Raw genomic sequence first — 23,274 nt, 5'->3', positions numbered from 1 at the left:
TCACCAGAGTCCATATTTCTAGACGTCAGTGCAACCCCTGAATTATGATTCTTTTCATGGCTAGGTCCTTTGATTTACAAAAATCTATCGCCCGGCCCTAAAAGGAGGATCTCGTTTCCCTCTTGGGGCCGCTCGTGGTCTCTGCCTGGGTTTCTGCTCCCTGCCCCGCGCTCCGAGGTCCTTCAGCTGGTGGGCGGTGCTGCCTGCGGGGTCGAGGGGCGTGGCCTCAACTGCCCCCCTGGCTGACTGTTCACAGCTGTCTCAACAAGGCGCTCTCAGAAGTCCCTCGGGAAAGCCAGGCTCCACCTTGCTGTCCTGGAATCAGCGGCGCTCTCAGGCTTCCTCTGGAGCCCACGGCCCTCCCCATAAGTTCTCACCCCCTGAGCTCCTGTTCTCAGCCCATCCGCCCTCCCACCCACACAGACTAGATGGGGCTACCTTGTCTCTTCTTACAGCAACTTACCCGCCTCTCGGGCGGGGCTCTAATTTCCCCTTGAGTCTCACAAAAGCCAGGGGTCCTTCAGCTGGAGCGTGTGTCAGACCCACGTGATGGGCTCATTAAAGCACATCTGCAGCTCCACCCCAGAGTTCGTGCTCCAGTGGGTCTTGAGTGGAGCCCAAGAACTTGCATTTCTAACAAACTCTTGGTGGAATTGATACTTGTGGTCCAGGAACCGCACTTTGAGAATCGCTATTAAAAGCCAATGTCACTGAACTTAAAAAAATCAATCCCCAGGTGACTATGCCCTGCTCTCTCCCTAGAAATCCGAAGTGTCCATCAAGTAAGTCAACTTATTTGTTTGTCTTCACGGATAATTAAATTCCGCTTATTACAAAAACAAGTTTGGAAAGGCCTTTAATTCTTATTTAAGCCATGGGCAGAAATCGTGAACTTACCCAGGGCGCTCAGAGAAACGCTTTTCCTCCCGAGGGAAATAGTGTTTTCTGTTGCTTCTAAAATCTGCCGGCCCTGGTCCTGACTCTGGTTCTCTTAAACTACGGTGGAGCTGGGGCTGGGGGTGGGGAATTAGGGTTGAGAAACTTTGCCGTCACGATGCAGGACCGCAGAGGAAGGGGGATAGAGAGACAGATTCTTGGCTTTGAAAAGGAAGTGGGACATGACATTAATAATCCTGCCACTGACCAAAACAGGTCTTCAAAGGGAGGCCCTCACTTCCCCGTCCTTCCTCACCCTTCCCACCAAGCTGAGCCCAGAAATAGAACCCAGCTCGCTTCTCAGGGCTCTTCTCTCCACCTCGTCTCCAGAGACCACAGCTACTGCCCCCAGAGCACTGCCCTGTCCTCCCGGCTGCACAGTCGCTTCTGAAATCTTAATCCTGGAGCTGAAGCCAGAGAAAAGCGCCAACAAGGCAAAAGCCTAATTCCAGATCCCACATGTCCTTCTGCAGCCCCCCAAATGCCAAAGGCTGCTGGCCGGCCCCAGCCAGGCCCCTGGGCCACAGCCCACATCAGAGGCCCCTGGGAACAGGGGACCCAGTGATGGAAAGCCTGTGGAGGCCTGTGGTTTCGCTTTCCTGAGTTCTCTGCCCCACCCGGGAGGCAGGGCTGTAAGGAGGGTGGGGCAGGAAGGAGGGCTCTTTGGGGGCCCAGTTGTAAGGTCCTGCATCACTTGCTAGCCCCTCTCTTTGAAAGCAGAAAGTCAAACATTAGCCACCCCGGACCCAGACGAGCCTGACCCGTTGATTCAAGCGCCAAAGGTTCTGGGGAACAGCATTCAGAGGCCTCAGCTAACTGCCTTTTGCTTCTCAGAGTGGTTCCCCAAGGAGCATCAAATTTGAGAAGTGAAACTGAACATGTCACCCCTTTATGAGAGGAGGGGGAGCACCCTGAGGGCTCTTTCTCTTGGGCCAGTTATTCTTCTGTTGGTCACACACAGGACCTCGCCATGCAGGTGCTCATGGCCGCCTTTCTTGTCTGGACTCTGCTGTCTCCCCAGGGCCGTGGCGGGGAAGCCTGGCCCACACACACGGCCTGCAGGGATGAGAGCTTGCAAGTCCTCTACCAGAGCTGCGGTAAGCGCTTTCTGAATGTCCATTTCTGTTCATGGGGAAATTAAGGCCCACAGATGTGAGCTGCTGGAGTGTTTTGTTGGGGTGGGGGAAGGGTGAGGGGGACAGTGGCCAAACAGGTCTGAGAGGACCCCTGGGAGCCCTGGGCAGAAGCAGCGATCGGCCGGGAGAGAGCTTAAGAGTATGGCAAGAGGAACAGAAAAAGACAGTGAGAGTCTAAATACAGCAATTCATTAACATCACAGAGCCCGAAAAAGGACAGACTGACCGGGGAGTCTACCAAACAGTGAAACATCGCCAGTTCAAGATCAGGAAGAGATGCTTCTGTCGCCTCCCTCGATTGTACGCCCGGGACACCTTGCCAAGTTATTTCATTTGCAAGTTGAGTGAAAAGGTCATTTACGCCAAAGGAGAACACTCCTGTCCTCCTGATGACACTCCCAGAGCTTCTATCAGAGCAGCAACATCATTCATTCATTCAACAAACACTTATCTGGCAGCTGCCGATGCCAGGATTTTCTCTAGGGCTGGACATAACAAAAGGGAATGAGCTACGTTACCCTATGGGGCAAACGTAGATACCAGCCAAAATTGCAATCTAATGAATAGAATGCTGGGAACTGCCGTAATCAGTGTCGGAACCGAGGCTTTGGAGTGTATATTCATCTACTGGAGCTGTTAGAACACCACAGACTGGGAGGCTTAAACAGCAGAAGTGTATCGTCTCACAGTTCTGGAAGCTGCAAGTCCAAGATCAAGTGTCGGAAGGGTTGGTTTCTCCTTAGGCCTCTCTCCTTGGCTTGCAGACGGCCGTCTTCTTCTCCTGTCTTTGCTTGGTCTTTGCTCTGTGCCCACATGTTCCTAGTATGTCTGTGTCTCTTCTTATAAGGACATCAGTCATATTGGATCAGGGCCCACAAGTATGACCTCGTTTAACCTTAATCACCCTTTGAAGACCCTTACTCCATATACTGCCATATTTTAAGGTACTGAGGGGTAGGACTTCCACATATGGATGGGGTTGGGGAATTCAGTCCATAAAGGGGGCCTGAGTGGCCAGAAAGCAGCCCAGTCTCAGGATCACAGCTTGAATGAAGATTAGGGGGACTGGCTCATGACATTGTGAAATAGGCCACTTTGGAGGTAGACAGGAGTCAGAATGCTGTTGCACTGTAGGAGGTGGAACAGAGATGCTCTTTAAGCACCCAAGTCGGCTGCATGATAAGCTGAGGAGTAGGGTAGATGTTACACTGAGCAGAAGCTGATCCCTACGGCTGCCACCCAGGGAGCTGCCTCACAGAGGTCCACACTTTACTCTTTTAAAAAGAAGGAACATCGAACATTGAAATGCACACACACATTTTTTTAGCGTAAAAGAGAAGGAATGGCTGGATGCTGGAAGTGTTGATCCCCGGACTCCTGCTCTGCCTGCGGGGATGGGATGCTTTCTGTCTGTTCATTTCAGATGCAGGACCCGAAGCAAGACTCGAGATGAATGCCCTGCTCAGGATTTGTTTTTCCAATTCGCCCTCCCGTGAAGGGTTGCCATGGCTGGTCGATCCCTCAGACCAGCCTGACGCCTGCAGCATTCGTCCAAGCCTGGCAAGCCCCTGCCATGAGAGACGAGAGGAGCAGATGTATAAGGGAAAGGGTGAGAGCTTCTCACCCACCTGCCCAGGGAAGACTCCTCCCTCTGAAGGGGTGGTGGCGCCGTGGGGTCAATGAATGCTGAGCACAAACGCTGCTCCGGGCACTCAGCAAAAGGAATGGCGGAGACGCAGTCCTAGTCCAAGAGTGGTGGGAGGATGAGACAGGCACCAGGGTACAGGCTGTGTGTGAAGGGCTGCAACAGAGGCACAGGTCCGGCACCAGGGGACATGATGGTCGGAGAGGGTGAGATTGGGACCTAAATCCATTGGGGAAAGGTCATCAAGCTTGAGTTCAACCTTAAAGGATGATACAAACAGTAATTATAGCATCTCATGTTCATAGAACGCTTACAGGTGCCGGGCACCGCGCTAAGGGCTTCCTAAGAGTTATTCTCATTTACAGATGTGTAAACTGAGGATTAGAGACGTCAGGTAACTTTTCCGAGGCCACAAAGGTAATAGTAGCAGAATTGCATCCCCAGTGGCATAGAAGAGGCGTTAGGTAAATATTTGTGGAATTAAAATAAATGGATCCCAGGCCTGTCTGACTCCAGAGCCTACTCTGAATCACCTGCCGTCTAGAATTTTGTCAGAAGGCCAATGGAGTGGAGGTGGGCAGCGGGAAGGAGCATTGCGGCAGAGAACAGCGTGTGTGAAGTTCGGGAAACGTGCCCAGGATTAGAGTTTACGGAGCTGCAGTAGGGCTGGGACGTGGGGGAGGGGGAGAGATGAGGTGGGAGATGTGGGCAGAGCCCGGGTGTGATGGGTAATTTTAGTGTCCGTGTGACTGGGCCACGGGATGCCCAGATAGCTGCTTAAACTTCATGTCTGCGTGTGTCTGTGAGGGTGTTTCCTGACGAGGTTAACACTGGAATCAGGGGACTGAGTAATGCACATGGTCCGGCGATGTGAGGGGGCCTCAGCCAACCTGCGAGGGCCTGAGTAGAACACAAAGGCAGAGGAAGGTTGAGTTCACTCTCTGCCCAGCTGCAGACCTGGGGCCCTGATCTCCCACTTGCAGCCCTCCTGGTTGTCAGGCTTCAAACGACACCACCAGCCTTCCTGCCCCATCTGCGGGGGGCAGATCGTGAGACTTCTCAGCCTCCATCCTCATGTGAGCTGGCACCTTGTAATAACTCTCTTTCTAGAATAGAGGCCTATATGTAATTCCATTGGTTCTGTTTCTCTGGAGAGCCCTGACTAATACACCAAGAGACCCAGACAAGGTTGGGCTGTGTCCTTTTGGCAATGAGGAAAGGATTGCGTTTTGGCAAGATTCCTCGGGTAAGGGTAGGAGCGTGGATATGAGACTGAAAACTGTTTGAGGCTTCAGGCAGGATTTGTAGCCTAGAGAATCAATCATCCAGGAAAGAAATCATGGGAGATAAATAGCAGAATTTCAACAGGCTTCATGTCAGAAGGAATCTTTGGTGTACATTGAGATCAGCAGAGAGGAAAGCAGTGTCCTGGGAGCTCCTCTAGGGATGGGCCTCCCTCCTCTCTTGAGAGCCTTTGAGCTAGCGGGGACTGAATGGCTGCATACCCCTCCGCAGATGGAGGTGCCGCCTCCGCAGCTGGATTCACAGCGGGGCAGCCCCTCGAGGCCTTCGCACTGATGACACAGACATAGCATGTCCTTCAGTTGTGATGCTTCATCCAGGCCTGGGGTTTAGACATCCCTGGGCACATCAGGGGTCCCGACATGTGCACAGATGTGGGAGGATCAGCTGACAAAGATAAAGGATCTACTGTCTTCTGGGTTTAGCGCGGAAAATCCTTCATTTTTCCTTTCTCTTTTTGTTTTATCATTTTAGTGGGAGGGGGGATTTTCAGCTAGAAACTGTTCTGAATAAGACAACAATCCTCGAGGTGAATGAAAGAATTTCATAATCAGTTATGGGGCTCTGAACGCAGACCAGGAAGTGAGCAAAAGTGTCTGAAAAAGCAGAAGTTCTGCTCTGTCCAACCGTTAGTGCTGCAGCAAAGAAGAGAGGGACAGTCTTCATAAAAGCCAAAGGGGGAACAAACGCAGTCAGGGGCCTTTCTTTTGTTAAATCATAAGACAATTTCCAGGGCTAGAAAAAGCCCAGGGGCCCCACCCCACATACATGCCCCAAATGTCCACCAATGTGTTTACTGAGGTGCTGCTTCTACCACACAAAGATGTGACGTGGATCACCAAAGTGCACGTGGTCGGAAGATGAACTAGACGGTAGGGGAAGCGGTGGGGTGGGGAGGGGGAGGGGAATAATAAAGCCGAGGCGGGGGGTTGGGGAGGTCAGGACAGTTACAACAGAGGGGGCAGCGGCCTGAGGGATAGGAGCTTGGGGTCTGGAATCATTCCAACCCCTAGGCAATACTCTCTGTTTCCTGTCTTTGATTGTAAAGTGGGTTTCCTTGGTGTTTGGTGGCTTTAAAGGAAGTGCATTGATTCTTTTAGAGTTTTGGAGGCCAGGAGTCCAAAGTCAGTTTCACTTGGTCAAAGGGCACCCTCACTTGGACTCTCCAGGGGAGGATCCTCTCCTTGCTTTGTCCAGCTTCTGCAGCTGCTTCCCTGCATCCTTTGGCCCACAGCCCCCTCCTGCATCTTCAAAGCCGGTAGCATTGCACCTGGCCTCAGCTGTCACATTCCTTCCTTCTTCCGTGTCAAGTCTCCCTCAGCCTCCCTCCTGTGAGGACGCTTGTGATTAGGATAATCTCACGACCTCAGGATCCTTATAGCTTAATCACTTCTGCAAAGTCCTTTTTGCCACTTAAGGTACCATTCACAGGTTCTGGGGATCGGGGCATGGATATCTTTGGGAACAATTATCCAGCACACTACAATAGGGCTAATCATTTTATCGGCATCTCAGGGCTGTGTGAGGATTGAGTGAAAAGGACTGTGTGAACAGTGCTGAGCACATACTATATGCTCAGTAAATCTTTGCTGCTGCTGACTTGTAAGATATTTCACCGTCACAAGAGGTATATTTGACTCTGAGCTCCCCTGAAGCCAGATCAAACAAGGAAATTACACTGTTTACAAAGTCAAACCAGTTTTCAAGGAGATGTCCAGCTTTTCCTGACCCTGGAATAAGCTGTGAGAAGCATTTCTCCCTGGAGCAAGTGGCATCTGGAGAACATCTCTACAAGAGATGCCACAGTGACTCACATCCATGGCTTTTTGTGGTGCCCCTCAGTGTAGACCAGGGGCTCATTACCAAAATGAAACTCAGGATCGATTTTGCAAAAGGCCACAGTAGAACCGTCCTTGAATACAGCACTTGCAGGTCTGGGTTGCTCAAGGGGAATTTGGACACCCATATGAACGGGTGAGCCGCAGGTGCTCCAGGACCCATCCGTAAATACCATTCTTGTGGCCATTCCTGCTGTTATGGGGTTTTTGATAAGGGTTGGAGAGCAGAGATCTAAGTTGTGTTTTCTGGCAAGAGCCTTGAGTGTACACCTCAGTGTTGTCAGTTAACCTGCCTTGACGTCAACCAGGCAGAGAGAGAGTCATAAAAAGTAAAGGACCTGGGCTTCCCTGGTGGCGCAGTGGTTGGGAGTCTGCCTGCCGATGCAGGGGACACGGGTTCGTGCCCCGGTCCGGGAAGATCCCACATGCCGCGGAGCGGCTGGGCCCGTGAGCCATGGCCGCTGGGCCTGCGCGTCCGGAGCCTGTGCTCCGCAAGTGGAGGGGCCACAACAGTGAGAGACCCGCGTACCACAAAAAAAAAAAAAAAAAAAAAATAGTAAAGGACCTGTGACACATGCCCAAATCACTTCATGTCCCCTTTTTGGTTTCTCTGATGCTCACAGTCAACCTGGCCGTTCACTTGGCTCCTGGGGGTCGTCTAGGGCAAAGGTCAGCAAAGGAAGCCCACAGGCCAAATCCCACCTGCTGCCTGTTTTTGAACAGCCCACGAGCTAAGAATGGTTTTTACATTTTTAAATGGCTAAAAAAAAAAAAAAATCAAAAGAAGAATAATATTTGTGACATGTGAAAATTATATGAAATTCACATTTCTGTGTCCACAAATAAAGTGTTTTGGAACTGTGCCACAATGGCACAGTGAGGAGTGTGACAGTGACTGAGGGCCCACACAGCCGAAAATATTAAGTATTTGGCCCTTCATCGAAAAAGTTTGCTGCTCCCTAGTCAAGGTCAGAAAGAACCTCTCAAGCTCTTCACCAGATCAGAGCCTCAAGTCCTGGGTCTTCTGGATGATTCTAGCCATAAAGAAACTCCATGGCCAAGTGAACTTGGCAGCAAAACCACCACGACTGCAAAGGACTTGTAGGATCCCGTTGAGAGAATCGTGGTTGCCATAACAATCTCCTGCTTCTGAATAACGTTTTACAATTTATAAAGTTCTTCCACTTGTAAGGTCTCATTCAGTCCTCATGAATAGCCCTAGGAGGTATGAAGGGTGTGTATTTCCATTTTCCAGATATAAAAACAGAAGCACATATATATTAAATATCTTAACAAAGTAACATACCTGAGCCCTTGATACACCTAAGTGACTCCATGCCCGGTGACCTAAAGCTGTTATCGCGGAACTCTAATATGGAGTAAAAGCCATGCCAGCTGACCCCAGAAACATAGCGTGGGGACAGGGAGAAGGCACAGCTGAAAAACGAAGGCTTTGGGTGAAGAGGTGAAAACCCTAAGTACTAGCAAAAGGAGGAGGAAAAAGAGGAGGGGGGAGAGGGAGAGGGAAGGAAGACACAGGGAGAAAGGGGGCTGGGCAGGAGAGAGAGTTGTCTTCTGAGTCAAGGGTGGTTTCCCCCTCCCACCCCTCCCCACCAGTCTCCCCTCTCCGCACAAGTTGCGAGCTGGGCCAGTATGGCTCTTCCCAGGTGTCCACCAGGACCTGTAGCAGCCACAGAAGACAAGGAAACTCACATCTGTGTTTATCAGCCTTGGGTACCAAGTCCTCTTTTGCGGCAAGGTGTCTGGAAATGACACCTCCCAAATTAAAAGAAGCAAATGAAAGGCCATTCTCCTATGGGTGAGAACAACATATTTGACGGCAGAGCCCTCCTGCGCAGATGTCATGCTCACCTCATAGGGAAACCCTATTTCCCTCACACCCGAGAGCAGTTTCCTCTGTGAAGAAGCTGGGGGAAGCCCCATCTCCGGCAGTAAGCTGAGGGCTGTGGGTGGTACCTGTGGGACAGACCAGCCACTTGGGATGTCCTAGGGTCAGGGGACCATGGCATCTGATCACTGTGATTCAAACTTGCAGCCAACACCGGCTCTCGCCCCTTGAAGGGATCAGCTTGGTCCACTTCTGCCCAACTCAGTTTCACTTTATCTGACCTCCAAAAAGTCCTTAATGACAAAGTCAAAATCAGGTCACATGCGCCTGAATAAGCCATAAGGAGAGTCACACAGGACAATGCATCAGACTCTAAGAATGCGAAGCGACGCTGGCCACATTTCCTTCCGAGCAGAGGGTGAACCGCAATGGCTTGGCTGCAGAGCGGAAGGACTTTGATAAAATATCCTAGGAAAAAAATTGTTTTAAACAGCCTGGAAGGAAAGGGAGGGGGAAAACCTCCTTTCCTCAAAGCCTAATAATTCTTCAGTAAACGGAGCATAAAACAAACAAAAGAAGCAATGACATCAAAAAATAATAATATGAATGGAAAACATCACACGCCATGTAGTCATTTAAAAATACTTTAAAAAATTACACGCAGAAAGCAATTTCTCTGTTTATTTTCCTAGATTAATAGGGATATAAATACTGGGCAATTAAAGAAAAGTAAACAGTCAGAGAAACAAAGATGCAACTTCAAAGGGAAAACTTAGGGCCTGCAGGATTCAACAGCTAGTGGCCTTGAGCAGAGTGGGGCCTTTCTACCAAACTTAAAGACAGGAAGTTGATTAAAAAAAAAAAAGAATGTCAACATTGAGATGCAGATTTTGAAAAATGGGAACAGGAAAAAGTCAAAACTGGACAGGAGCTGGAGGGGAAACAGCCCAGCCCACAGATGTGCTTCTGCCAGAGACCCTGTGTTCCTCCCTGTTTCCCTCTGGTTGTTACCATTTATGGCCAAGTCTCCAAGGTGGTGTTACTTCTCCTAAGAGCTTTTTAAGAGATGCTGAGTAACTTACTGAATAGGGACCTATGGAGACAAAAGACCCAAGAGTCTGTGAGTGTAAGAGGCTCTTTCCATCCTCAGGCAAAATCGGAGGGGCAGCTTAGCTCGAGTTTGGGGAGGAGCCTCTTTGGAGAGTTCCGATGGGCGGGGGGTGGGGGGGGGGGTGGGGGGGGGTGGGTGGGGACCGTCCTCCAGCTCTGCAGCTATTTTGGTAAAGACTACAACGCAGAGGACACACTGCAAAAGCAGCCGCCAGTGTGAGGTCCTGGGCCGGGCTGCAGACTTAGGCCGGCAGAAGGGGCAGCGCGGGTCCAAAGCAGCTTTTTTCTTAGAGGCCGAGGAAAGCGAAGGAGAGAGCCCCCTTCCCAGCTCCAGCTCTTCTCGCTGGAGCACCTGGCAGAGCCCGGCAGGTACCGGGCTCCCGTCACCCAGGAGCCCCAGGCTGGCAGCGCCTTCAGCATCACTGGTGAGAGCAGTCGGAAGGCACAAAGCAGGGGCGTGCTGGTCAAGCATACAGGTGGGGAGTGGCGGCGGGGGCACCCTCCAAACCTCAACCCTATACAACAGTTCAGGGAAAAGGATAATTGAAAGAAAAGGGCCACCCACCCAGGAACTCTGTGCCATCTGGCTTAGCGTGCGTTCCTTCTCTGGGATGCCTTGTGAAGTGACAGCCCAGGCTCCTGATCTAGTATTTCATTCTGGGGTCCTAGAGTAGCCAGGTGGGCATCCCTGGAAGTACTCTGGGGTCTCCCGGGAAACAAGCGCTATAGAATTCGCGCATGCGTCTGGGTGCGGCCGGGGTGATTCCTGCGCAGTGGGCAATGGGCAAGCCTGTGTCTGCTGGCCTCCCTGTGAGGGATCCAAGAAGGCCGAGTTGTGCCTCCGTGCCTTTTTGAAATTCTGCGCCCGTTTCCCCTGCGGTGCCTCTCCGCTTCCGGAACAGAAGGAAGTAGTAACCAGGCCGGGAGGTAATGGCCAGGAGGAAAATGAAAAAGACCCTTAGCCCAGAAAGCGCTGCTTCCAAGCACAACTTAACAGTGGGAGATTCACACAGGCTGTCTGGGGACCTAGAGTGAGGTCAGTGGGCTCCCTTATTTGAAGCCTGGCATCTCCCCTCTGGCCAGGTGGGAACTGCGCCAGCCCCGGGGACAAATCCAGACGAGAATGATCAGGGTTCCCTCTGCCTGTTCACCGTTAGAATCCTTTCCCGTAGCTGGGAACTTTCTTATTCGGAGGGCTTCTCTGTACGTTTCAGTGCTCAATTTCATGCTTCCCGTACTGAATTAAAAATAGCCCTTTAAACAGTTAAACTCTACTTGCATAATTAATAAATCAAAACTTTGTAAATTTAACAAATTACTTTTATTGCAGGCATATATCCATGGGTCAGAAATTTTTTAATAGAATTCTCTTAAGCATGGAAACAAATACAGCGGATTTCCTTAAATGCTTTAAAATCTTTAAAGGCAGAGGCAAGGCAAGCACAAATTATCGCGGTGATTGTTCCATTTACTATGACCCTTTCCTTAAACTAGTGTCAAAATATCGGTACTATGCACTTAACTTTATTTCTTTATCATCTTTACATTGATGTTTATTCTTCCCTGTATTCTTATTTTTCTTGGAGTTATAAAAATACTTAGTGCAGTATTTTCCTAGCTGTCTAGTATGTTCCAGACAAAAGATGAATACTATCACTCAGACCAGCCAGGACGCAGGTTTTGAGTTACCAATCAGTTGATCCTAGGCCTGGCGGCACCGGGTCAGCAAGTTGAGGTCTCTGTACTTAAACTTGACCTATACATCCTGAAGAGCTTTTCAGCCCCTTGCTTTCACAGGGTTCCCTGTATCCTGCTGCTCTTTCATCAGTTGATGAGTGTTTTGCTGGGTCATTGTGATGCCATCCTGGCATAATTATGCATTAACCCAGCCTGTCAGCATTGCTGGAAACGTACACCTACCACCCTAATGTCAGAAATACAGTGAGAGGGGTCATTTAGAGGAGATGAAGAAAATTGCCAATGGCTCTCGGTTTACTTGAAGCAGTGGTTGAACAGCAAGTATCAAGTGTCCAATTATGTCTGAGGTTTTAGAGCTGGGAGCCAAAATAATGAGCTAGGAGTGTGTAAACACTGCCTGCTCTCGTAGTCTCAGCGGTGCTGGCTTCCTGGGGGAGCGGACCTTCAGAATTCTGGAAAGCGGTGACAGAGAGAAGACCATGGTTCCCTTCCTGCAAAACTCATCATTTCCTTACATCTCACCCATTCCAGAAGCTATAGAGCTCGGCTCAAACGCTCAAATACACTCATGGAAAAGGCAAATTATGAAGGAAGTGGGTCAGTTGTAATTTACAATAGGAAGTTACAGGGACTATAGCTCTCCTCTCATCTCGAGGAGGAAACTACTATTCAGCTCCATCCGATTGCTGTGTGGGATTGTGGGACCTGGGACATCTAACCTTCTGTTATACTTTTTCAGAAGAAAAGTTCCTAATCTAGAAGGACAACCTCCTAATTTATGAATACAGCAATTAGCCTAAGTGTTTTTTTTTTTAACATCTTTACTGGAGTATAATTGCTTTACAATGGTGTGTTAGTTTCTGCTATATAACAAAATGAATCAGCTATACATATACATACATCCCTATATCTCCTCCCTCTTGTATCTCCCTCCCACCCTTCCTATCCCACCCCTCTAGGTGGTCACAAAGCACCGAGTTGGTATCCCTGTGCTATGCGGCTGCTTCCCACTAGCTATCTATTTTACATTTGGTAGTGTATATATGTCCATGCTACTCTCTCACTTCGTCCCAGCTTACCCTGCCCCCTCCCCGTGTCCTCAGGTCCACACTCTATGTCTGCGTCTATATTCCTGTCCTGCCCCTAGCTTCTTCAGAACCGTTTTTTTTGTTTGTTTTTTTTTTTGTTTGTTTTTTTTTTAGATTCCATATATATGTGTTAGCATACAGTATTTGTTTTTCTCTTTCTGACTTACTTCACTCTGTATGACAGACTCTAGGTCCATCCACCTCACTACAAATAACTTAATTTCATTTCTTTTCATGGCTGAGTAATATTCCATTGTATATATGTGCCACATCTTCTTTATCCATTCATCTGTCGATGGACACTTATAGCCTAAGTGCTTTTAAACATTGTGCAGGCCAAAAAACACATCTGAAAGCTAGGAGCAAATCAAGCTCTAGCCATTTATGGCCTCTGCTGTAGAGAGGGGAGACTTTAGTCTGGTTATGCCTTTTTTTTTTGCTACCTAGACCCGAATGGCTTCCCTTCCTGGACTCAGAGTATCTCTAAAAAACCATCTTACAGTTCAGTTTTAACAGCACTATCCTCTGTATCAAAGTGACGTCACCACATGGATCCCCAAGATTGCCAAATATGTACAAGTTAGGTAACCAGTTACTCAATTTGGAATATTCTTGCTGGCCTAAGAATCAAGTATTCAAGTATGTCCAGTCCGTGCTATTTCCATCATCATCCAAACACCTGGAACTGCTAGTTAGATTTTGACCCAGATCTGTTGAAATGCTTCTTGCCACCGACAAACTTCACTAAAATGTGTATTTCTAAAAAAAATGCTAGAAAGCAGGAGGCCTAGAATATAAACTACTCTAAAGATGAAACTATTTCTTTGCATTTGTCTTTGAAACCACAACAATTAGTTCCATATACATAGTCAATATTCATTATAAAGTAGAGGAATAAGTTTAAGTGTTAAGTTTAGAGTCTCCTGAGAAATGATCAGTGACACAGGAATTGAGTGCAAATTTATTTAAGAAATGATTCTGGGAAGAACCAGAAGAGAGTGAAAAAGTGAGGCAGGGAAGAAAAGGAAGCCAATCCAGGTAACCACTGTGGGCAACTGAAGCCTGGTCCTTCTGGGGACCCCTGGGAGACCCGTGAAACATGCCTTATGGTGGTCAGGTCTGAAGGGAGAAGGAATTGGGGCATTGGTCTAGCAACTTCTATCTGTCATGGTTGTTCCTGGGTACATTGACTCCCCAGCACTACTGGCTTGACAGTGTATAGAACAAGCTCACTCCCACACCCAGAGAAAGCCCTCAGGCAGTCATAGGTATCTCCAGGAAGGCTTTGGAGAGAATAAATCCCCTTTGTGCATTGGAACTTCTCATATACACAAAAGCATTCATGAAGAAGACGCTGACAAAACAGAGACAAAGACAACCCACAAAAAGTGGCCATTGCAGATGGAACGGGCAAGCTTCTGGTCTCCACATCATGAAAAACTGTCTTGCTATAAAACATCTGGGTACAATGTGACACAAATCTTTTTAAATGCATAGGTAAGCTTGCATGAAAGAACGGGATGTTTCCAAGAGCCAGAGCTAAAAGAAAGCACAAAAGCAGAGTGGAAAGCCAGCACCGAAGCTATGTCTGTCCTCAGAACAGGTGTTTGACTCCGTGGGCCAGAATGTGGCTTCAATGGCTCTGTGAGAGCCTGGCAACCATGCCCTGCCCTGTGCTGTGCAAGACGGAAATCAATCCCATCATGAAACAAGGACCGTCAAAGGGTTATAGCCACAATTAAAAGTGGACAAAAAAAAAAAACAAAAACACATTCTTCAGCAAAATGGAAGACAAAGAAACTTATCTGACTCTGCTTGGCCTCTGGAAAAAGTAACTCTTCCCTGAGGAGCAGTAACTCCAGACCTGATATCACCACTGGTTTGGGGCTCAAACCTCTATATACAAAAATGTATATTCCCTTCATGATCCAAGCCTAGAAATGAAATTAAAGTGGGTCTTGACTGGGAATACCTGGGACATATTGACAGAAGAAAATGCAAACTTTCTCTGGAGGAATACATACTCTCAATTCAGGTTTCACATGATTTCTGAAGATTGAGCTCAAGATCCAAAATTTAAAAGCACAAGGAAATAAGCCACCATGAGGGAAAGTCAGCAGAAAAACAAAAAGCAAAATTATAGCCCTATATGTATTAGATTTGGAAAATATAAGATACCGAATATAAAACTGAGAACATGTCATTTGTTTAAAGAAATAAAAGAGGGAATCTAAAACATGAGCCAGGAAAAATACAATGTAAAAAAACACATCTGAAAGATTTGAGAAAGAATCAGAGAAGCCCTTAAAATAAAATATTTAATTGTTGAAATAAAAAAATCATGGCTAGGTTAAAACACAGATTTTAAAATAGCTTAGAGAGAACTAATGAACTGGATGAAAGGTCTGGAGATATGACTCAAAATGCGTCATGGAGAAATCGAGAGATATGAGCTACAGCTATAAAACAAAACAGAGATAATAGGGAAAAGGCAACTTCTGAAGAAAAGTACTGGGATTTCCTGGAATTAATGAAAGACATGAATCTTCAAATTCAGTAAACACAACAATTCCCATGTGGGATTCATAAAAAGAATTCCACAACTAGACCCATCGGAGTAAAACCACAAATTAACAAAGGAAAAAAAAATAACTGGTATAAATATATAGCAAGAGAAATCATGTAGCAAAAAATTATATTTAGACTGATAGCAGATTTTAATATAGCAACAGCAATATACTCAGAGAAAAGAGAAAACAGCAATCGACTTCAACTTCTCTATTTAACTAATTACCACTCAAAAATAAGAGGAAATTAAAGACTTTTTTTGACAAACAAAATCTAGAGTTTGCCACCAAAAGACTTACAGTAATGGAACTTTCTAAGGCAGGGGTCCCCAAGCCCCCAGGCCGTGGACCACTACTAGTCCATAGCCTCTTAGGAACCGGCCCACAAAGCAGGAGGTGAGTGGCGGGTGAGCAAGCGAAGCTTCATCTGCTGCTCCCCATCACTAGCATTACCGCCTGAACCATCACCCTCCCACCCCCACTCCCCCCACCCCCGCACCCCATCTGTGGAAAAATTGTCTTCCACAAAACCGGTCCCTGGTGCCAAAAAGGTTGGGGGCCACTGTTCTAAGGGATACTTCAGAAAGAAATAAAATGTTCCCAGAAATAAGTTCTGAAATGCAAGATGGAATAGGAGAAAAGAATTAATACATTAAAAGAAACAATGAATGATAATAATATCTAATTTGAAACAGGAATGTATTTGTTTCCTATTGTTGCATAATGAATTACCCTAAAACTTAGCAGTTTAAAACAACAACCATTATTATCCCACAGTTTTTAATGGCTGAATAACTTACATATATATAACTATAATAAAATGTTTATCCATTCATCCATCAATGGACATTTAGGTTGTTTCCGTGTCTTGACTATTGTAAATAATACTGCTGTGAACATGGGGGTGCAGATATCTTTCCGAGTTAATGTTTGTGTTTCCTTTGGATCTATTCCCAGAAGTGGAATTGCTAAATCATATGGTAGTTCTATTTTTAATTTTTTGAGGATCTACCAGATTGAATTTTAAAAATAAGCTCTCTGCTCTTTAAAGAAATGTACCTAAAATACAAATCTACAGTGAACATCACACTTAATGGTGAAACATTGGAAACATTCCCTTTAAAACCAAGAACCAGACAAGAGCACCCACCATGACCAGTTATATTGAGCATGACACTGAAGGCCCTCACCAGCACAGTAAATAAAATGTTTAAGGATTTGAAAAGAGGATACAAAATATTATTATATGCATACAATATGACTGTCAACATAGAAAAACCTAATTAAAATTTATTGGAATTAATGGGAGTTGAACTAACAATTTATTTTGAAATCAGTGTATTATATTATTCCAAAAGATAGCTAGCATACGTAGCTTTGGTTAATTCACTTTCACAGATGTAGAATATATCATTATTTGCATAGACTAAAATTATATACATTCTCCTTTTTTTTAATCTTTTTTTAAACTTATTTATTTTAGTTATTTATTTTTGGATCTGTTGGGTCTTCGTTGCTGAGCATGGGCTTTCTCTAGCTGAGGCGAGCAGGGGCTACTCTTTGTTGTGGTGCACGGGCTCCTCACTGTGGTGGCTTCTCTTGTTGTGGAAAATGGGCTCTAGGTGCACGGGCTTCAGTAGTTGCAGCACACAGGCTCAGCAGTTGTGGCTCGCGGGCTCTAGAGCCAGGCTCAGTAGTTGTGGCGCACAGGCTTAATTGCTCTGCGGCATTTCGGATCTTCCCGGAGCAGGGATTGAACCCGTGCCCCCTGCATTGGCAGGCAGATTCTTAACCACTGCACCACCAGGGAAGCCCCTATACGTTCTCCTTTTAATAAATATTTAGGTTGCCTCCAATTTTTCACAATTACAAACGGTTGTGAGCATCTATTATTTATGTCTCCTTATGTCAGAAAATGCTTCCCAACCCAGGACTTTTCTTTCCATTTCTCTGAGGCTTAATTAAGCCTAGGCAAAGGTATGTAGAAGAATTTCTCTAGTTTAACCAGTTTTGTCTAGTAATGTTTCCATACAATAACAGTTTTTAAATGCTATGTTCTGAAAACACATGAACAGATGGCAAAAAAAAAAAAAAAAAAGGCTGAACGATATCCAAATGGTTCCAATGATGGCGTGAAGGAGATGGGTGAGGTGTTGAGTCAGGTCTGCTTGAAACTTTGCAGTGATCAGCTCACATGCTGCACTGAACTTGTGTGCAGGTCATTGGGGCAGGTAGTCTGTGGTTATTCAGTAAGTGCGTGACTCATTTATTAATCTGAAGTCAGGTTTCCATCTTATTTTTCATGTCAGTTTGCAATCTTCCAACAGAATTATTTTTATATTTTTAGCAAAAGTATTTTTAATCCTCTAAACAGGAGGAAACTAATAGGATTGTGTTGATTCAGGAAGCAGAGAAATGAGTCCTTTTCTTAATTAGTAATTTATTTTGCTGGCAGAGGATCCAAACTAAAGGCAGCTGGTTCTTTTCTCCTCCAGTATCGACCAGTGAGTGCTTGTAGACCTATGTCATTCCTGTCACGGGATTCTGTTCCTGGGTGGTCCATGCCACACAATGAGAAACATCCTTCTCCTTCCCATCAGGGAGAGCTCTACTGCAAAGCTGGGACATCCAGCAGATTCATTCTGGTTCCATCTCCTAATGTGAGACATGCAAGAATAAGTGGTGAACCAGTTCTGGGAATTCGGAATCCTGCTTCCCGGATTTCAGTACAAGACATCCTGGTGGAAACTCTCATTGGGTACCGACATTGCGGTGGTAGTAGCTGAAGGAGTGAATAACAACAGCGTTACTAAGATTGTGTTTAACCTGCAAAGGGGCCAGGCCAGGTAGTGTGGAGTGAGAGCATGGGAGATACGTCTTGCATGCAGAAGACAGTTTGACTCTATGTTGACTATAAAATGAGAGATTTAGAGTGTACGTGTATCTTTTCTTGAGTTTGTGTTTGGGCCACGTAGTATCGTAATTGGGTGATGGAAGTGTTATGCTCCAGGTGAAAGCAGCAGCCTCTTCTGGTTTGTCTTTGTATCCCCAAGGCCTAGTGTTCTTCCTGCCATGTGTCGGGTGCTCAGTAAATGAATGAGAGGCTAAGTTGCAGTTCCCATTCTCCAGCCGCTAAGATGCACTGTCACCCGTAAGACAGGTTCAAGTCTGCTCGTACGCTCATGTTAAGATGTTTTGTGGCGCCGTGACACCCCCTTGGTAACACACAATAAAACTGCATTTAGTGTTTATTGTCCATCTACACTTGAGATGCAAAAGATCAAGCTTAATAGCTTCAAATGGGTCGTTATTTTCCTTGAGACATTTGGCAAGGTGTTTTGGATGGACCCTCATCCTCATTGCCATGTCTCTCCTTTTGGTCTCTAATGCGTATACTATCGCACAAAAACCATCTCCCCCTAAGCTCGTGGAAGCCAAACACAGGTTACTCCTGGGGAGTGGAATTCAGAGGCCAAAAGAGGATGCAGGTTCACACCCCTTCTCCATCAATACTGAGTTCCAACGAAGCCGATTTCCTTTGCAGTTAGAAGCAGACAAGGTGAGGGATCCAGAATTTTGAACTTGGCCGCCCAAACCTACCTTCACACGCAAAAATGCATGCACCAGGCTTACCAGGCAGCCTGCGGGCTGTAGGAATTCTTGCCCTCTGTACAGCTACAAACAGGAGCTGTTCCACTGTGATGGTGTTCATGCATTTTGGTCGTGTTGGGTATCAGGGACCATGTTTAAGCATTTTCAAACACCCACTCTACACGTTCAAGTTGAAGAAACAGAAAGCCAGATTGTATACCCAACTTTGGCCAGGTGAGTCAGTTCCCAATGAAATGCTGACCAAAGAGACTGGAATGGGGGCAGAGCTACTACTATTTGAAATATAATAGCCCATCAGGGAGCTTTGCGGTGCTATTCTATAGTAATAAGATTTGACAGGTGGAGAAAAAAGGAAAGATCAGGAAATAACAGAACAACTAGCTAGAATACATTTACCACCTTGTTAGTCATTTCTTTCTCTTCAGTGGCAGGGAAGGAGGATGAGGGAACGGGGAAGAAACACACCACAACGCATCCAGGACAAAAAAGAGGATATTAATTTTCTGTTGCCATGGTAATGGATTTCCAGCAATGGCTTCTCACCGAAGACTTCCCCCCCATCCATATTTTTTAGGGATCCATAATGACCCTTGAATGTTATCCTAGGAATCACACAAGAAAATTAAACCCCCCCCCCCATGAAAATACTGCCATGTAAGAAAGGAAACTTTCAGATCCGTGCACAACCAGGTCTGTACTGTAAACAGTACAAGCTTGCAGTACAAGCTCACCCAACCTAAAAGAAGAAGTCAAAAGCAAGGTCTGTTTGTTTTGTTTTATTTGCAAAAGAATTCTGAAAGATAGTAGAGGTACATCTGCTAATATTTGGCCTGGGACTAGATTTTCAACCACACTCAGAAACTCCATCCTAAGTGCCAAGGCAAATACCCTGGTTATGATGATGATGAATTAATATGTACTAACACCTTTCCAAAGAGCCTTCCAAGTGTGGGGAAAATCAATCACTGGCTTCAAAACTCAGGCTTCCCAAGTGATCCCTGGCACCCATCACAGATGGACGTGAAAGCCCAGCTTCCCTCCTGGTGTCATCAAACTGCCCAACCTTCTCTCCTTTTCATTTATTTGTCCAACCAGCTGAGATTCGTGGGCATGTCCAGTACTAGATGCTGGTTATGTAAGGATGGATAAATAAGACCGAATTCCTAACCTCCACAGCTTATACCCTAGTGTCGTCGACCTATGCGAGATACAAACCAGCAAGAGTTCCCGCACTTCATGATGATAAAGGTATGATGAAGACGTACAGAGCGAGCCGTGCATGAGAGACCTTAGGAAGGACAGATCTGGAAACTCCAGGGCATCCTGGGAGGAGAGTGGTTGAGCCGGATTGTGAAGATACAAAAGGCAGGAGAGAGACGAACAAGGTTTTCCTATGTGAGATCCAGCCGTCTCTCATTTACTGGAAATTGCCCAAATTTTCATGCTGCAGATAGAGGTAAACAGTTTCAAAAGGTAGAGAATAAAGCGAGAGCCATTTATCCTGCAACTCTGAGTTAGCACCTGCGCTGGAGATACATGAGGTCAGACGCAGTGAGAAGGGGAAAGTAATCAAAAATATAAGAGGATATAACAGAATGATACATAAGGGAAAAGTTCCATCCTCTTGGGCCTGACCTTGGTTGAGGAGGAAGGACAGTATCATATAAGATAGTGTGTATGTAGTATGAATACTAGGTAGTCTACGCTAAGTAACTGGCATAGATCTAAGTTCGTAGGGGCAGAGAGAAAGAAGCTGGGGGAACAAGGCAACATTTCCCAGAGAGGCCAGGATTTGGACAGAAAGGAGAGAACTGATCGCAGGCAACGAAAGCACAGGTCAGATCCTGTCACGCCCTTCCTCTAGAACCATCGATGGCTCCCCAGGCACCGTTTCTGGCTCACTCTCTATGCTTCCCTGGGACGAGGACAGCCCTATCTATAATACTTCTAAAAACTAAGTTGGCTTTTTCTCACCCTCAGCCCCTCTTATATGAGCCAGTTTCTTAAGATAAATCTCTCGATAGATATTATATATATTATATTTCTATATATGTACATGATAAATACCCTCTATGTGTTGTATCTGTGTCTATGTCTAGCTAGCTAGCTAGATATCATCTCTATATATCCTATTGCTTCTGCTTCTCTGAAAAACTGTAATATATCGGGTTTTATTAAAGAGCAAGAAGCTATCCAGTGCTATTTTATTAACTAACCAGAAGCAGATCAGCTTTGCTCACATTCTGTTTGCCCAAGTTTTTCTTCTCTCCATAAACCATTAGAGTCGATTTCACCAGTGCATCCGAGCGATGTGCTGACAGTAAGTCCCTCCGCTGTCTCTGTTGTCCTTCTCTACCCTCCCCAAGCCATGCCTCTATTGGAAACGTGCCATAAAACATGCCGTGGAATATCGAACTCCCCTGGAGCAGCCTGTTTTCTGCCAACAGCACACGGAGGAAGCGATATCAGCTCCTAAAGTCATGGGTTAAGGGATGGGTGGGTTAAGGGATGTTAGAAGAAAGTCAGTGCTCTGGATCTCAGGATGTAGCCCACCTAAGTGCTGGAGGGGAGCACAGAGAAAGAGGGAAGGAGTGGGAGGGAGAAAGAGAGAAAGAAGGAGAAAGAGAGAGAGGCTACCTTCACACAGCAGGAAGGTCGTGGACAGCCTTGGATGGACTTGGACGTGAATGTGGGGAAGGCTAGTGGAGGGGAGGCCGGAGGGGTGTCAGCTCTTTTTCAGGGTGACACTGCTGTCGGAATTCCACCCTCCCCACCACGGGAGCAGGAAAGCCAATTCTTCACCCACTTTGCAACAATATTTAAAACCTAAGCAATAGAACTCCAAGCACACGTGCGCACACGTGAACAAGTGTGAATAACACTAGTCAAATCTGAAAGAGCCCTGTGGGTTGTACCAACATTGGTCTCTTTGTTTTGATACTGTACTATGCGTAAGATGTCACCGTGGCGGGGAAGCTGGGTGAAGGGTACCTGAAACTTCTATCTTTTTGCAACTTCCTGTGAGAATATAATGATTTCGAAATACAAAAATTTTGTAAAAGCCTCAAGCAGAGCTATGAAATTGGAAAATGAGACTCGCAGCATGAGAGACAGCCCCCCGTCCTCTGTCCTTCAAACCATGAAACCAGCAGCACAGAGGATGGACACAGGGCACAGAGCAACAACCACGGACTCGAGGACCTAGGGATGCGTGGCTCGCCCGAGACACACCGGCTCCTGGCCCCACCAGGCCCTCGGCCCCGCCATCCTCGGGGAGGAACTGCACTTCCAGAGGCTGAGTTTTGTCTTCTTCTCCCTGATTCCAGCTGAGAGCCCAACGCTGGCCAGAAATACCCCAGGCCAGCTCATCCTCTCCTGGACAACTGCCCAGGGCCAGCCCTGCCAGGGAGAGCACAGGCAACGAACAGAACTCAAGGCCCAAGAATGGCTCTGAAGCTGAGATGTGTAAAGAACCTGCACATGCTAAACCTTACCCGTTTATCCAAGTCTATGCTACTCCATGAAGGCGCATGAAACAGTTCCAGGACGCATTTGACTGCCCTTAGCAGGAATGCAGATGCCGCTGGCTGCTTCCCCAGCCTCTCTCCCCACCCACCGAGGGATTTCCTGTCAGCCGTTTGGAGGAGTCTGCCTTCCAGGCACACCTGTCCCTGGTGTGTGTGGACAGCAGGGCAGGTCGCGGCGCATCGGCCTCGCCCACTGTAACTGCGGGCCTCTCTTAGGCAGAAGTCACACATGAGGACAGAACAGACAGAAAGGGGGTATAGCTTAGAGGCAAAGGAAAACATATTTTCCATGAACAGGTCATATATTTTCCTATGAAGCTTTGCCTCTTTCCTCAGTCCATTCACTGCTATACATTCAAGTGTCTGGAAGAAACATTTATCTCTGCGCTCGAAGCCCAGGAACGCCAGCTCTCAGTAACTTTCCCATTTTATTCTTTCAGAGAATCCACATTCGGATAATCCAACGTATATGTGCTCAAAACTACCTGAGGCAAGTGTCCAAGGAAAAATCCCCCCACCCTTGCCCCCAGTCAATTCTTACACTGTATAAGGAGAACTCCTTTAAAAATGCAACCCACTGTCTTGAATTTTGGTAGGTGATTCTGAGGCATTTGTCTGGCAATTGAGAAAGCAATTCTTTAAAGCAATGGTTCTCCACCAGGCGAGTTTGTCCCCCAGGGGATATTTGGCAATGTCTGTAACCTATTTGGGCTGGAATTGGGGCTGGGATGTTACTGGTTTCTGGTGGGTAGAGGTGTTGCTGCACAGGACAGCCACCCCCCAAAAAAGATTTCTGACCCAAAATGTCAATAGTGACCAGGTTGAGAAATCTGGCTTTAAAGTTCTGCACAAGTTGATTACAGATAACCTCTATTATTCATTCAACAAACCACTACTTGGAACCTAGTATAATCTTAAGATATTATGCTGGGCCCTGAAGCAGGGGAGCCTGCCTTGAAGCATCTA

At 46.7% G+C, this 23,274-nt stretch overlaps 1 protein-coding gene across 1 annotated transcript in view; it reads left to right on the top strand.

The window, feature by feature from the left end:
* The first annotated feature begins 1,873 nt into the window (after positions 1-1,873).
* The window catches only part of LY86 (lymphocyte antigen 86), a 49,609-nt gene continuing 28,208 nt past the window's right edge, over positions 1,874-23,274 (top strand). The window contains exon 1 of the mRNA XM_030881491.2: positions 1,874-2,033. Coding sequence (XP_030737351.1) covers positions 1,907-2,033 — 127 coding nt within the window. The 5' untranslated portion in view covers positions 1,874-1,906. The remainder of the gene's footprint in view (positions 2,034-23,274) is intronic.

Source organism: Globicephala melas, chromosome 11, assembly GCF_963455315.2.
Source record: "Globicephala melas chromosome 11, mGloMel1.2, whole genome shotgun sequence".
Taxonomy (NCBI): Eukaryota; Metazoa; Chordata; class Mammalia; order Artiodactyla; family Delphinidae; genus Globicephala; species Globicephala melas.
Note: the sequence above shows the minus strand (reverse complement) of the source record. Positions and strands in the feature narration are given on the sequence as shown.